General features: G+C 36.2%; 1 protein-coding gene across 11 annotated transcripts; it reads left to right on the top strand.

Moving 5' to 3' along the window:
- Positions 1-519: 519 nt before the first annotated feature.
- LOC110800363 (probable GTP-binding protein OBGM, mitochondrial) lies at positions 520-13,003 on the top strand. 11 transcript variants are annotated; one of them, XM_056827500.1, is made up of 9 exons: positions 520-943; positions 8,148-8,288; positions 9,774-9,876; positions 10,889-10,964; positions 11,068-11,137; positions 11,375-11,437; positions 11,536-11,632; positions 11,984-12,078; positions 12,762-13,003. In XM_056827500.1, exons 5-9 carry the CDS (start codon positions 11,090-11,092, stop codon positions 12,888-12,890), a joined length of 432 nt encoding a protein of 143 aa, XP_056683478.1. In that variant the 5' UTR covers positions 520-943; positions 8,148-8,288; positions 9,774-9,876; positions 10,889-10,964; positions 11,068-11,089; the 3' UTR covers positions 12,891-13,003. The 11 variants fall into 11 exon arrangements, 4 of the variants coding, with proteins under 4 accessions (XP_056683478.1, XP_056683477.1, XP_056683475.1 ...); XR_008919593.1 differs by having other exon boundaries at positions 11,258-11,437; positions 11,536-12,078; positions 12,762-12,815; XR_008919597.1 differs by having other exon boundaries at positions 10,889-11,137; positions 11,258-11,437; positions 11,834-12,078; positions 12,762-12,815.
- The last annotated feature ends 227 nt before the right edge of the window (positions 13,004-13,230 follow it).

The following is a 13,230-nucleotide window of genomic DNA, read 5'->3' as shown; positions in this document are numbered from 1 at the left end:
AAATAACTTAAAGCATGCATAAGATAAATGTGATCTAGTATGGCCCGACTACATCTTGAAGCTTCAACTTCAAAGTTCGTCTTGAAAATGGATTGGAAACTCCGTCTTGAATTTCACCATGGGAGGCGCCATTTTCTTCAAATAGGATCAGATATAATTAAACTAATTACAACTATTTGATGGTACGCAGACCATATTTAAAAGCAATAAAGTTTGGTACTTTAGACCAATGTTACATTCAAATTAATGGTACGCAGACCATATTTTCTATCCTATTTGGGCCATACTAGTCACTTTCAATAACCTGCAAAACAGTACATATACAATATATACCATTCTCCCATTCATTATCATGAATGGCCCACATAGCTGGTTAGCAGGGTCGGCCCTAGGGGTAGGCCGGGAGTGCGACCGCCTAGGGCCCAAGCCGGAAGGGGGCCCAAAAATAAAAAATAAAGTCCTAAGTTAATATATAGGGATATATTTAATTAGAGTGTAATTAATCCGCAATGTAACTACTCCCGCGTGGGAAAAGAAAAAGTCAGATGTATTTAACCTCTTTCCTTTCATAGCTGTCAATTTACAGATTTACTATATTCTATGCAAAAATCACGGAATTTTTTTTCACATTCCAAAGAATCAAACTATTCATCTTCTTCACCATCTTTAGTGCCCAAATTAGGCATTTTCCAATTTTCAACAGTCTAAATAATAATGGAATCAACTCATCCCCTTCAGTTTCTTCAATTCTCTGATTTCGGTGCTCGTACTCTCCAAATTAAATCCATGGCAACGGGAAATATTCAGCAATCCTTCGATCTATTTCCCTTTTCTGTTTGTTCTCACTTCTCACTCAAATAATTAACGGAAGAAATTTTATGGTTGAGGATTCTTAATTGTCGGAATTGCATAAGCAGCTCTTAATATTGTCGCATTGCATAAGGTAATTTATTGGACTTATTATGTTGTATAATTCTTAATTCACTACTTACTAATTGTGTAGTTGACTAGCTGCATGTATCATTATTCTTATGTATAATTCTAATCGTTTTTTGATAAATTCTTAATAACAAATTAAGTGATTAGCTGTATGATTATTCTTTTATATAATACAATTGAAGTTTGGATAATTGGATGTTGAGAATTTTAATGCTCTACCGTTTCCATGTGCTTTTGTTCGTTAATTAATTGAATTTCTACTTGGTATTTTATTTATTTATTTAATTGACTATCTCTCAAATACAAATAAAAATGGATTGACAACTTTATCAATTGAGAAAGATATATGTTGAACAACATTGATGTTGATGTGATCATACATGATTTTGCATCTCAAAATGCTCGACGAAGTCGGTTTATATATGATTTATTATAGGAGTTGAATGAGGAGGGGATTTTTTTTATTATTAGAATAATACTTTGCAGAACTAAGTTTATTTATGAAGTAATTTTATGTTTATTGAAATAAATAAATAAATAAATATATATTATGCAGGACCAGGCCTGCTGGTTAGTAAAACACATTGTTATGCATCACATAAATATTTGCAGCAATTAATCAAGGGCACCAATAATCTACCAATTATTCAGTTCTTATTAATTTTAATCAAGTTGTTTTAACCTTAAAGGATTGTAGACCTAATCAAGAGTTTATGACTAAAAATGCTCCCACTTAAACCAATAACTTTAAATGCTTTACTAATTTTAAACATAATAATGTATTTCTAGTCTAACCGGAAACATACAAGTTTAATTAAAATTAATAGCTCATATAAAATTATAATCGAATCCATTTAATTTATTTTCAGTTGAATTAAACGAATTTAAATTAATTCAAGGTTTAATTTTAGTAAAATAATTAGCATTAATTAAAATTTATAATAATTATAATAATCAAAATTAAATTCCGAGAAAACAATTTAAATTATTAATTTTAAAGTTAATTAAAATTATTTCCGAACTGAAAATCTCAAATTAAAAATCAAAACGTATCAATCGTCGCAAGACGAGGCACTTGGGCTTGCGCCCAAGCCCCATCAAGCCACGAGGCTGCTGCGCCCCGCTCGATCGATCGCTGCACAAGGCACACACAGCCACACGCCACACGCACACGCAGCCATCGCTGGCCATGCTGCGCGCAGCCTTGTGCTGTGTCGCGTCTGCTGCTGCTTAGCTTGGGCGACCTAGGCGCGCTACGGCGCAACACCATCGCTGCCCACACGCGTCTTGTTCGTCGCTTGTGCCTTGCCTCGTCGCCCTCGCCCATCGCATAGCACACACGGCCAACACCAATGCCTCGCGCGCGCGCCATGCTATGTTGCTCGCTGCATTCGTACCGCACGGGCGACGAGCTCCCTTGCTCGTCGTCGCGTGCCCGCACTATACAACACCCTTAAGAGTAACACATAGCGACCATTGCTTTGTGCGTGCAACATTCTTGAGCGTTTTGCATAAAAATTTAAAATTTTTAATTTAAAATTAACGACAAATTAATAAATCATATTAATTTCATAACTTTAGGGCGAAAAATCGAAAATTTATTAATCAATTAATTTCCGATTAAGATGGATTCAAATTTAGGTCATAAAAATTTAAAATTTATCACGAATTAGCAATTTTTATGGTGGTTTTTAATCATGGATACCTAATTAAATCGTCAATTAATTATGAAAATCAAATCAAATTCTAAATTATTCGAATTTCAACAAATTAATTACAATTACAAATTAGGTTGTATAATTAACAAGCTTAGGCATTAAAATTTGTTAAACAAATACAGTAGGTCAATCAAAAATTCAAGATTTAACAACAAGAATCGCAAATATTCAATTTAACATCTTAAAATTACAAAATTTTGCTTTCGAAAACTAAAACCTCCGAAAAGTCATAGTTAGGCTTCAAATTTGGAATTCTGGGTTCGGCCAAAAAATAATCTTTTTGTCAAAATTTTAGAATGCCTTTTACATGCGAAATTGACACAAAAATCACTCGATTTGGTTGAGTAACGAAGAAACTGCCGAAAACCTGCGTACATATAATTAAATAAACGCAATTTGCAATTAATTAACAATTACGAAAATTAATCACCCCTTTTATTTCTTTGCAAATTTGTAAAATTTAACCATGTTAAGCAATAATAGATTATGCAAATAATAAGAGGCTCGTGATACCACTGTTAGGTTATGATACATATGAACAACATAAATCATGCGGAAAAACCTTAATGCCAGGAATCATATTAATTGCACATAATCATATAATTAGTCTAGGATGCATACACTTTGTAGCGTGCCCTCCCTAGCTGCGCCCGAACCGAACAAGAACAAGTCTTTAGGACTCCAAGTGTCGTCCCTCCGTAGAAAGTCCACAGCACGTCCGGATCCGCCTTAAGATTGACCAACTAGAATCGCCCTTAAGGTACTTAGAATTTTCGGCTAAATAGGGCAACAATGTGACTGAAATTTTGCTCTCAAAATGTCACTCAGAATACTTGAAAACTCGTCCATAAATTGTGAACCTAGGCACATATTTATAGGGCTATGGAAAAGGATTTAGAATCCTATTAGGATACTAATTAGTTTAATTAGAATTTCATTAAAACTCTTTTAAACTAATTCTATCTATTAGGATTAGGATTTAATCATAGAACGAATTCCATTAGCTTTAGGATTCGTATCGAACACAAACTTTGCACGAGCACGAGCACCGCACAACTCGCGCAGGCCTTGCGGCCCACACGAGCAGGCGCAGCTCGCAGCCCACGAGCGTCAGCACACCCGCGTGCGCGCGCCATGGCCTTGTTGGGCCTGGCCTTGCGCTGGGCCTGGCGAGGCTTTGGCAGCGTTGTGTTGGGCGCTTGGCTTGCTGGACGCGGGCCTGGCTTCGTGCTGGGCCTTCGTCTAGCAAGTCTCGTCCGATGCTAATTCGTACGATGCGCTTCCGATTTATTTCCCGATTCCGGAATTCATTTCCGATACGAACAATATTTAACATTTCCGATTCCGGAATTAAATTCCGTTTCGAACAAATATTTAATATTTCCCTTTCCGGAATTATTTTCCGATTCCGATAATATTTCCGATTCCGACAATATTTCCGTTTCCGGCAATATTTCAGATTCCGGCAATATTTCCATTTCCGATAATATTTTCCGATACGTACAATGTTTTCGTTTCCGGCAACATCTACGACTTGGATAATATTTATATTTCCGATACGATCCATATTTCCGTTTCCGGCAATATCATCGTTTCCGGAGTATTCATTTGTTTGCCTTTGACGATCTTAGCTCCCACTGAAACGTAAGATCCGTCGATTCCGAATATCCATAGATGGAGTATTTAATGCCATAAATACTTGATCCGTTTACGTACTATTTGTGTGACCCTACGGGTTCAGTCAAGAGTAAGTTGTGGATTAATATCATTAATTCCACTTGAACTGAAGCGGCCTCTAGCTAGGCATTCAGCTCACTTTATCTCACTGAATTATTAACTTTTTAATTAATACTGAACCGCATTTATTAGACTTAACATTAAATGCATACTTGGACCAAGGGCATTATTTCCTTCAGTCTCCCACTTGTCCTTAGGGACAAGTGTGCATTTCATAATTCCTTTGTCGCTCGATGCTTGCTCTTGAACATAAGGTAAGAGTTGTCATCCTTATTATGTCCAGAGGTGTTTCTCGGTTTCAGAGTTCAACTGATCGAAAAACAGATAATCATAGCCTATGATTCATCTGAGCACGGCCATGCATTTTACAGTTTCTAGTTCTCCGAGTGGCCTTGACAACTTTCAGCATCTCATCCCGATTTATGGGAGGACAATCCCAATCTTGCGATCTTGAGATTAGACTTCGTTTGATAGGTGATTACCTGAGCGTTGCCTTTAAAGCCTCCTTTTACGGTGCGACGATTGACAACGTCAAAGTAAGCAGTTCTCAAACAAGTAATCTCAAATCACTAAGGTATTGAGGATTAGTGTGTAATAATTTTAATGAAATTACTTATGACAGATTTTCATCTCTTACAGTAAAGTTTCATAGGTCTGTCCGATACTAGTCTTCCCAAAGTAAGTATCTATGCAAATGATTACGATATTGCCATGTCCACATAGTTCAAGAAACAGAACTACTAGTCATTTTGCATTCTAGTCGTCTAACGTTTTCTATGCGTCCATCTTTATAGAAAACTCCGACCAGGGACCTTTTTCAACTTTTGACATTCAAGTTCACTTGATAGACATTTCTTAGTCACAGGACTGGTCCTAACAGTCTATCTTGAATATTTCGTTAAATTGAAGGGACTCATCATTTAATAAACCACAAATTTAATGAAAAAATGAATTATATTCATTTATGTGAATGATTAACCAGTAATGTTTTACAAAGTATTAAACTCTAAAACTTTGAAACATTAAATAAGGCCATCAAAGTCATTCTTCAATATGCTTGATTCCGATAGCTGCAGTGTGCGAGTTGTGATTCGCGTGCGGCCTGCGGCAGAGGTTTAGTTAATGGATCTGAGATGTTGTCATCAGTTCCAATCTTGATTATCTCGACTTCTTTTCTTTCAACGAACTCTCGTAGTAGGTGAAATCTACGAAGTACATGCTTGACTCTCTGGTGGTGTCTAGGCTCCTTTGCCTGTGCAATAGCTCCATTATTATCACAATACAGAGCTATTGGTCCTTTAATGGAGGGGACTACACCAAGTTCACTTATGAACTTCCTTAGGCATATAGCTTCGTTTGCTGTTTCATGTGCAGCAATGTACTCCGCTTCAGTTGTAGAATCCGCAATGGTGCTTTGCTTAGCACTTTTCCAGCTTACTGCTCCTCCGTTGAGGCAGAAGACAAACCCAGACTGTGATCTGAAATCATCTTTGTCGGTTTGGAAACTTGCGTCCGTATAGCCTTTAACAAATTTTTTTTTTGTTAAGAGTAAAGTATATTAGAAAGCTCAATAAACAAAACGCCCCATAGGTTAGCTCTTACAAAACGAACCCTCTAGGAGGGACCCTAAAGAAGAGATTGGGGACACAAACACATTTAAAAACAAAAACACTCTATAGAGATTAGTCCACTCCTTATATACACGACTAATCTTCTTTCCTATAGTGTGGATGCATCTGTTTTTTACAAGGAATTTAATATGCTGTACAGTATTATCAATACTACCAATTGTATGTTCCCAGTATCCTTTGTTCCTTACTTGCCAAATCATGTAAACTGTGGCTGCAACAGCAGTAAGGAGAACATGTCTCCTCCATTGTGTGGCCTTGTAGCCATTCCTAATCCATCTGCATAGGTAGTCCAGTCCAACTGTTCTGTATGGAATCTGTAGCCACTGCATGACAGCAGAGAAACAACCAATAGCATAGGTGCAGGAACCAAAAATATGGTCCTGAGTTTCTGATGCTCTTCCACAAATCACACAAGCATCAGAATCACTGATACCAATATGAAATAATCTGGCACAGGTGGGAAGTCTTTGCAGCATAACCAACCAAAAAATAAACCTATGTTTAGGGATCAAATGCCTTGTCCAAATGAGATTGGACCAGTAAGGTGGATTAACCTCAGGGAGCAATCTTTTATACACTTGAGAGATGGAGTAAGACTGACCATTAGGCCAAGTGTTACACCCTGTAGCTTGCACAAGTTCAGCTTTAACCTTGCAAATACATTTGAAACTCCAACTTGCAGACTTTGGAGCTTCAAATCCCCACCAATCCCCATTCTTCACATACACCTCATGCACCCATTTAACCCATAGTGAGTCCTGTTTCTGAGCAACATTCCACACTAATTTCCCAATTGCTGCTTTGTTCCACTGTATGATGTTTCTCAGACCAAGGCCACCTGCTTTTTTAGGCTCACACATCCTCTCCCAACTCACATATCCATATCTTGAGCTGGTTGCATCACCTGACCAAAGGAAAGCTCTGCGTATAGAAATGATTTGTCTAAAAACAGCTTTGGGGAGTAGAAATATTTGTCCCCAATAGACATGCATACTCATTAAAACAGCATTTATTAACACCAATCTTCCAGCATAAGAGATATGTCTAGACTTCCAGACTCTAATCCTTGCAGTAATCTTGTCCACCAGCTGTTCACAGTCTGCAATTCTAATCTTCTTAAAACTGATTGGAACCCCCAAGTATCTAAAGGGGAGAGATCCTAAAGAGAAACCAGCAGCTGAGGCAATTCTCTGAGTGTCAGCATCTTCCATTCCCACACAATAGATAGCATTTTTTTCTTTGCTAGCCATAAGTCCAGAGGTATGGGAAAACAGATTCAGTCCCTGAATCATGCAGAAAATAGACTGATAGTCACCTTTACAGAACAGCAGAACATCATCTGCAAAACACAAATGGTTCTAAGCCAGACTGGTACATCTTGGATGGAAGTGAAACTGCTGTAGAGTGCCTATGTACATCATTGTGCGAGAGAGATACTCCATGCATATAACAAACAGTAAAGGAGAGAGAGGGTCCCCTTGTCTGAGTCCTCTCTTGGCTGAGAAGAAACCATGAGGGCTTCCATTGAGAAGGAAGGTGTACTTGGTAGAAGTCAAACACACCATAATAAGTTTACAAAAGTGATCAGGAAAGTTTAGAGCCTTAAGCATCTCTTCCACAAAGCACCAATCAACAGTATCATAAGATTTTTTAATATCAATCTTAATCATACAGCCACTACTACAAAAATGGGCAAAGAGACCCTTAGCAAAAGACCCGTTGATCGACATAACGGGTCTTTTTAATATGAGAGATCTAATATTATATATAACGGGTCTCTTATGAGTTAAAGGGCCCACTTAAAATTAGAGGGAAAAATAAAGAGACCCGTCATCTGAATTAATGGGTCTCTAATGTATAAAAAAGGTCCTTTTTTTACGTGAAAAAAAAATGAAAAACACCAGAGACCCTTGATTTAACAAAATGGGTCTCTTATATATCATATGACCCACCTCCCATACAAATTAAAGTAAAATAATAATTAAAAAAAAAAAGTAAAATGCGGAAAGACCCGTCGTTTAATCCAACGGGTCTCCACTTTCATTCATTTGCCCCCCAAACCTTCGCTAAACTGCTAAACCAAAATTCACCCTATTGTGTTTGCCTCTTTCTTCTTCCTTAGATTCAAGAGCTAGGTTTCAGGAAAGACAACCATTGGCGAACTCATGGACGAACTCACCACCACCGGCGAATTGCACTACCACCGGAGAACTACCGTACCATCGGCGACCTCACCATCGTTGCTAGCGAACTACAAATTTAGGTTTTTTTTTTCTCAACACTCTCTTCATTCTCTTCTTCTCTTTAATTTTATTTTTTGAATTTCTGAATACCTTGTGGGTTTATTCGATTTTCGATTTCAATTTGTAATTTCTGCTACAAGATTGGGGTTTTTTTCTTCTGAATTTTTCAACTTCAATTTCTCCTACGAAGTTGGGTTTTCCCCCCCTGAATTTGTGAAATTTCAATTCCTGAAATTTTGTGTTTAAATGTTCATGTAATTGCAATTGTGGGTTAGGATTTTTCCAGTTTCACGGGAAAATATGATTTCCACCTTGTCATGTTTACATACTTGTTCTACACGGGGACATTTTGATCAGCAATATGTTTCTGGGAAAATGCTTTTGTTGTACAGACTGCAGAATGCTTGTTCTGTTCCTCTTCTCCTTTTCCCAGTAAGATTAAAAAAAAGAGTCGAATGAGAAAGAGTATTGCAGTTGATAGACTGAATAAGTTCTTATGTTTTCTCCAAATTACATTATCTATTGTATTTTCCCTTTGAAAAACAATAATATGGCTTCAACATGTGTAAACCTAGATTAATTGTATGATTCTATTACGGTAAGAAAACATACTCGTCTTTTATCTTTTAGGAAAAAAAGCATAGAGCTCAGAGTTTCAGCATAGAGCCCTGTCTTCCTTCTTTTCTTTTCTTTTTTTTACAACATTGACCTTTGTTGATTTTAATTTGTCTTCTTCGACCTGATCTGATAGTCTATTGTTGTGGCAGTGGCCAATAATATGTGTTCATTGTTGAGATGCAATTCCATGTCCATTTTGATCTAATTGGTTCAAATGTGTTGTATGATTTGAGTTTAGTTGTTTGCTACTGTGTTTTTCTGTTGAAATGTGCCAGGAAGAAATTTTGGCATTGCTAAGTTCAAACACTGTCATTCCCTTAAAAAAAAAAGTTCGAACACTGTCTTTGAAGTTCAGTTAAACCTTTTCTTGTGTCTATTTTTCAGCTGTTGTCAGATCAAAGTTTTGTTCTTTGGCATTCTGTTTATGTAATTTTGCAGTTTATGACTTTTTCCGATTGTAATCTATCATATGGACTCTGTACTGACAAGCATATACATGTGACACAGTGAGGCTATCTTCTTTTCTCATCCTTTCCCCTGGAGTTATCTTCTTTTTTGGCTCATTATGAAAATGAAAATATAACTTGAAATATGTATGATTGAGATGTGGGGACAAGTGTAGGTTAATACCATTGGATCTGTTTTAATTTCCTTGGTTGCTGCTTACTGTTATGAGTAGTCGATAGTAGATCTGCTATGTGTTTGTATTCTGGAAGTGTTTCCGTTGTTGCTGCATTATAGGCAGTCGATAATAACACTGCTACGTATTTGTGTTCCCATTGTTGCTTCTTACTAATATAGGCAGTTGATAGTCTCTCTGCTATGTGTTTGTTTTCCGTTTCCATGGTTGCTTGATATATAACTTATATTTTTCCTATCATACTCAGGTTACTTCAATAGAAAAGGCTGAATATGAGAAAATCTTAAAAGGCGCTGACAACAGAAGATAGTACCAATCTGTCTCGTTCGGCAAAAGGCTACAATCATAAGGTAGTTTCTTGTTGTTTGAGAAACTTGCAGATTGTTTCTTTTACTTATCTAAGAAGAATTGGCTGCCAATAAGGGTGATTAGCGTGTGATGTGTGGCTAGAGTAGTGCCTGCTTTAGATGGATGTAATGTAGATGAATGTGGTGATAGGCTTTTCGACGTTGAGTCGTTGACAAAGTATAAAATTCTTCCCTTCAGTGTGCATTTCACTGATCTATAAACCCCTCTTAGCTAAGTTAATTGGTGATATAATTCTATTTGTTATATGCATATGAAATTGAATTTAAATGAACAAGCTCAGGAGGTCCATTCCTGTGTTTCAAAACTTGTTAAAATATAAGATTTGCTATATATTTATGTTGTGAGTTGTGACGTTTAAGTGTAAGAAGATCCTAAAATGAAATTTAGCTTAAGAAAGAACATCTTTACCTGATGTTGTTGTTTGTTGATTTAGCTTGCTTAGGAGTTAATTGCATGAATAGGTTTTTGAGGACTAATGTGTCCAGTGGCAAAAATCTTGGAGGAATCTGTGGAATAATGCAAGGCTTAGCTCTAGTAGTTAAATCGTATGATATTTAACTGTCTTATGTGCTTCGTGTTTCTTTTCCACATATAAGCTGCTTGTTGGATTCTCAGATCATATTTAAAATAGTATTGTTATCTTTATTCTTATGTTCTTGTTTGCGCTTTGCTGTAAATTTGAATCATTTGGAGATGAGTACTGCTTGGAGGCTTTCCTAGATTGAAAACAGAGCTTGCTCGATGTATTTCCCTATTATGTTTGAAATTCTTTTTCCTTTTCTATGTCAAATGTATTTTTCTCAAGGTTTTTGTTTTTCTTCCGGATGCTCAATACTTCATATGAAGTATATCGCAAGGATACCAACAGGGACTTGTTTAATTTATTCATTCACATATAACATGAAGCACTACATCATTATATTATGGCTATGAAGAAACTCTCTCAGGCTCAGATTCCATATTGAGTTTGTTTTGTTGTTATGATCCTTTCAGTTTGCTGGTATTGCTAGTTTCTTGAATCCAATCATCCATTTTACCTATCAAGGTGTGATTTCTTTAACTAGCTTAGGTGAGCAAAATCTTCTGACCTTCGTTCTCCTCTTTCATTCTAATTTACTATAATTTTATTTCAAGAGCGTAGAATGGCTGACCGGTTTAGATTGCATGTTAAGGGAGGTGACAGTGGAAGTGGGAATGGAAGTTTGTGACGTAGTTGAACTGATCGGTATGGCAAGCCTGATGGTGGGTTTGACTCTAACTTGATTTCAGAATGATTAGTGATTTCACTTTTAATGGTGATCACCTTCTAATAGGAATCATAGTTTTACCGATAACACAATCTATATTCCCCTTATTTTACAGGTGAAAAGGCGGTGATGTGATTAACATCGTATTCTATGTATCTGCTATTGCTGTATTTTAGGTCATGGAACAATTAATTCATTCATTATAGATGATATCCTTGTGGCTAATTTGCAGAATGGACGATGGGGTGGGCATGGTACTTCAAAGAATAAGATCGGCAGCCGTGGAGAAGACAAGGTTATAATATTTTAGCCCTTTAGTTATTGGTCATAGTTGTTTATTAGTATTTGTATGTTTGGTGTTGGTTGATTGATTGCTCAAGTCTTGTTTCACAGGTTGTGCAAGTTCCTGTTTCTACTGCTATCTATTTTGTGGAGAGTGAAATCCCTTCAATAGTGGAGAAGTCATCTTCTGTGATTCACCCTTGGGATGGTATTTTTACTTCTGATCTCCTTGCATCTGATCAGCTATCCACTTTTAGTTTGTGGGAGCCGGATATGGATTAGGTTGAGGAAAAATGTTTAAACCAACAACAATTTAGTGAGATCATCATGCATCATTAGATCTGATACAATGTAAGCTCCTGATAAGAGAAGGTTTTTTCTCACTTGTTTAAGTGAATTGCATCTGCAGCATGGTACACTTCACATACTTGATTCCTTTCCCTTCAGCTTCTTGTAAGACTGTCCATTCTTTGTGATGTGTGGTAAACACCATACCTCATCATCCAAAGACGTATTTTCTTTCTTTTGATAAGCTGAATGAGCAAATTAACTTACTCAGCAGCTACAAAGGATACAGAAGACAAGACGAGACACCAAATCCAAGTAAACACAAAGACAAGACACCAAATTTTGCTCCCTTCCAAACACATAAAGGTGAGATACACTTACACTCACCACGACGTTCTTTCACCTCGAAAGCTTCACTTATTCTCTCGCTTATTATTTTGTCGTCCAGTTTATGTGTTGGTTTTATCTGCTCACTGAATACTTTGTAGTCAAAACCCAAAGACTTGTCTATTTTGTTCTCATCTCATCCCTTTACAATCTTATATAGAGACCAATCTTAAGCTATATACTATAATCCAAGATTTCAGCATAACATATTTTCTTATCATAGGTTTATTTTAATACCCTATTGCAATTTTTTTGTGTTTTAAATAATGTACTTTGTATTCATATTATTTTTTAGTGTTTGATAAGTTTGAATTATAAAATTCTTCTATTCCACTTCCTCTCCTCACTTGCGCTATCTCTGGTGTTTCTTCTTCTTCTTCTTCTTCTTCTTATATCAGTAGTCCGACTTCATTGCACTAAACTGTATTTTGTCAAATTTGACTAAGTTTGCGCTTGTAGCTAGCTTCTAATCACTTAATTAATGGTTTAACTCAATTTTCTATTAAACTGTGTTAGCTCAATGCGCAATATATGATTAAGATTATTATCAGACTGTAAAAATTATATATTTGATATAGTTCGGAGAATTTCTTTCTTTTCAAACAAATACTAACTATGCATTTGCTTAAATAATAGTACTAATTATTTTTACTTATTTACAGTTTTCTCAAGAAACTTATTCATCGGAAAATGTGGATGAGGTTAGAGACGTGTGGGTCGAGTATTTTCTCAAGCAAGATGAAGACGAAGACGAAGAAAACAAAGATGTTGGTATGGAAATAACTCCATGAGTTTCGATTCCAGTTATTGGTAAATTGGTGTGAATGATTAGATTTTAGAACCTTTTGTTTTACGTTTTTGGAAATTATGATGTCAAGCTTTTACGTTTATGGAAACTACAGTTAATGTAAAACTTTTGCGTTTTGAACATTATTTATTGGAAATATATTTTTGGTAATAATATGGATTATTATGGAATTGTTAATGAATTAATACGAAATGGTATAGCAGCAGGTGTAAGTTACAAGTTTAACACGACTTCTGAATGCAGCAGGTGTAAACACGTTTAACAGCAGGTTTAAAGTTTAATAGCATCAGGTTTAAGTAAACTACAGGTTTATACCTGCTATT

The sequence above is a fragment of the Spinacia oleracea genome, chromosome 4 (genome assembly GCF_020520425.1).
Source record: "Spinacia oleracea cultivar Varoflay chromosome 4, BTI_SOV_V1, whole genome shotgun sequence".
NCBI classification, from domain to species: Eukaryota; Viridiplantae; Streptophyta; class Magnoliopsida; order Caryophyllales; family Amaranthaceae; genus Spinacia; species Spinacia oleracea.
Note: the sequence above shows the minus strand (reverse complement) of the source record. Positions and strands in the feature narration are given on the sequence as shown.

What these genes read in the sequence shown, in the direction of transcription:
- LOC110800363 (XM_056827498.1), top strand. Translation starts at nt 11,060, where the DNA reads ATGTTAAGGGAGGTGACAGTGGAAGTGGGAATGGAAGTTTGTGACGTA. An exon ending in TCGGTATGGCAAGCCTGATG is followed by an intron (nt 11,138 to 11,374) that starts GTGGGTTTGACT and finishes GCTAATTTGCAG; the next exon opens with AATGGACGATGGGGTGGGCA. An exon ending in TCCCTTCCAAACACATAAAG is followed by an intron (nt 12,079 to 12,761) that starts GTGAGATACACT and finishes ACTTATTTACAG; the next exon opens with TTTTCTCAAGAAACTTATTC.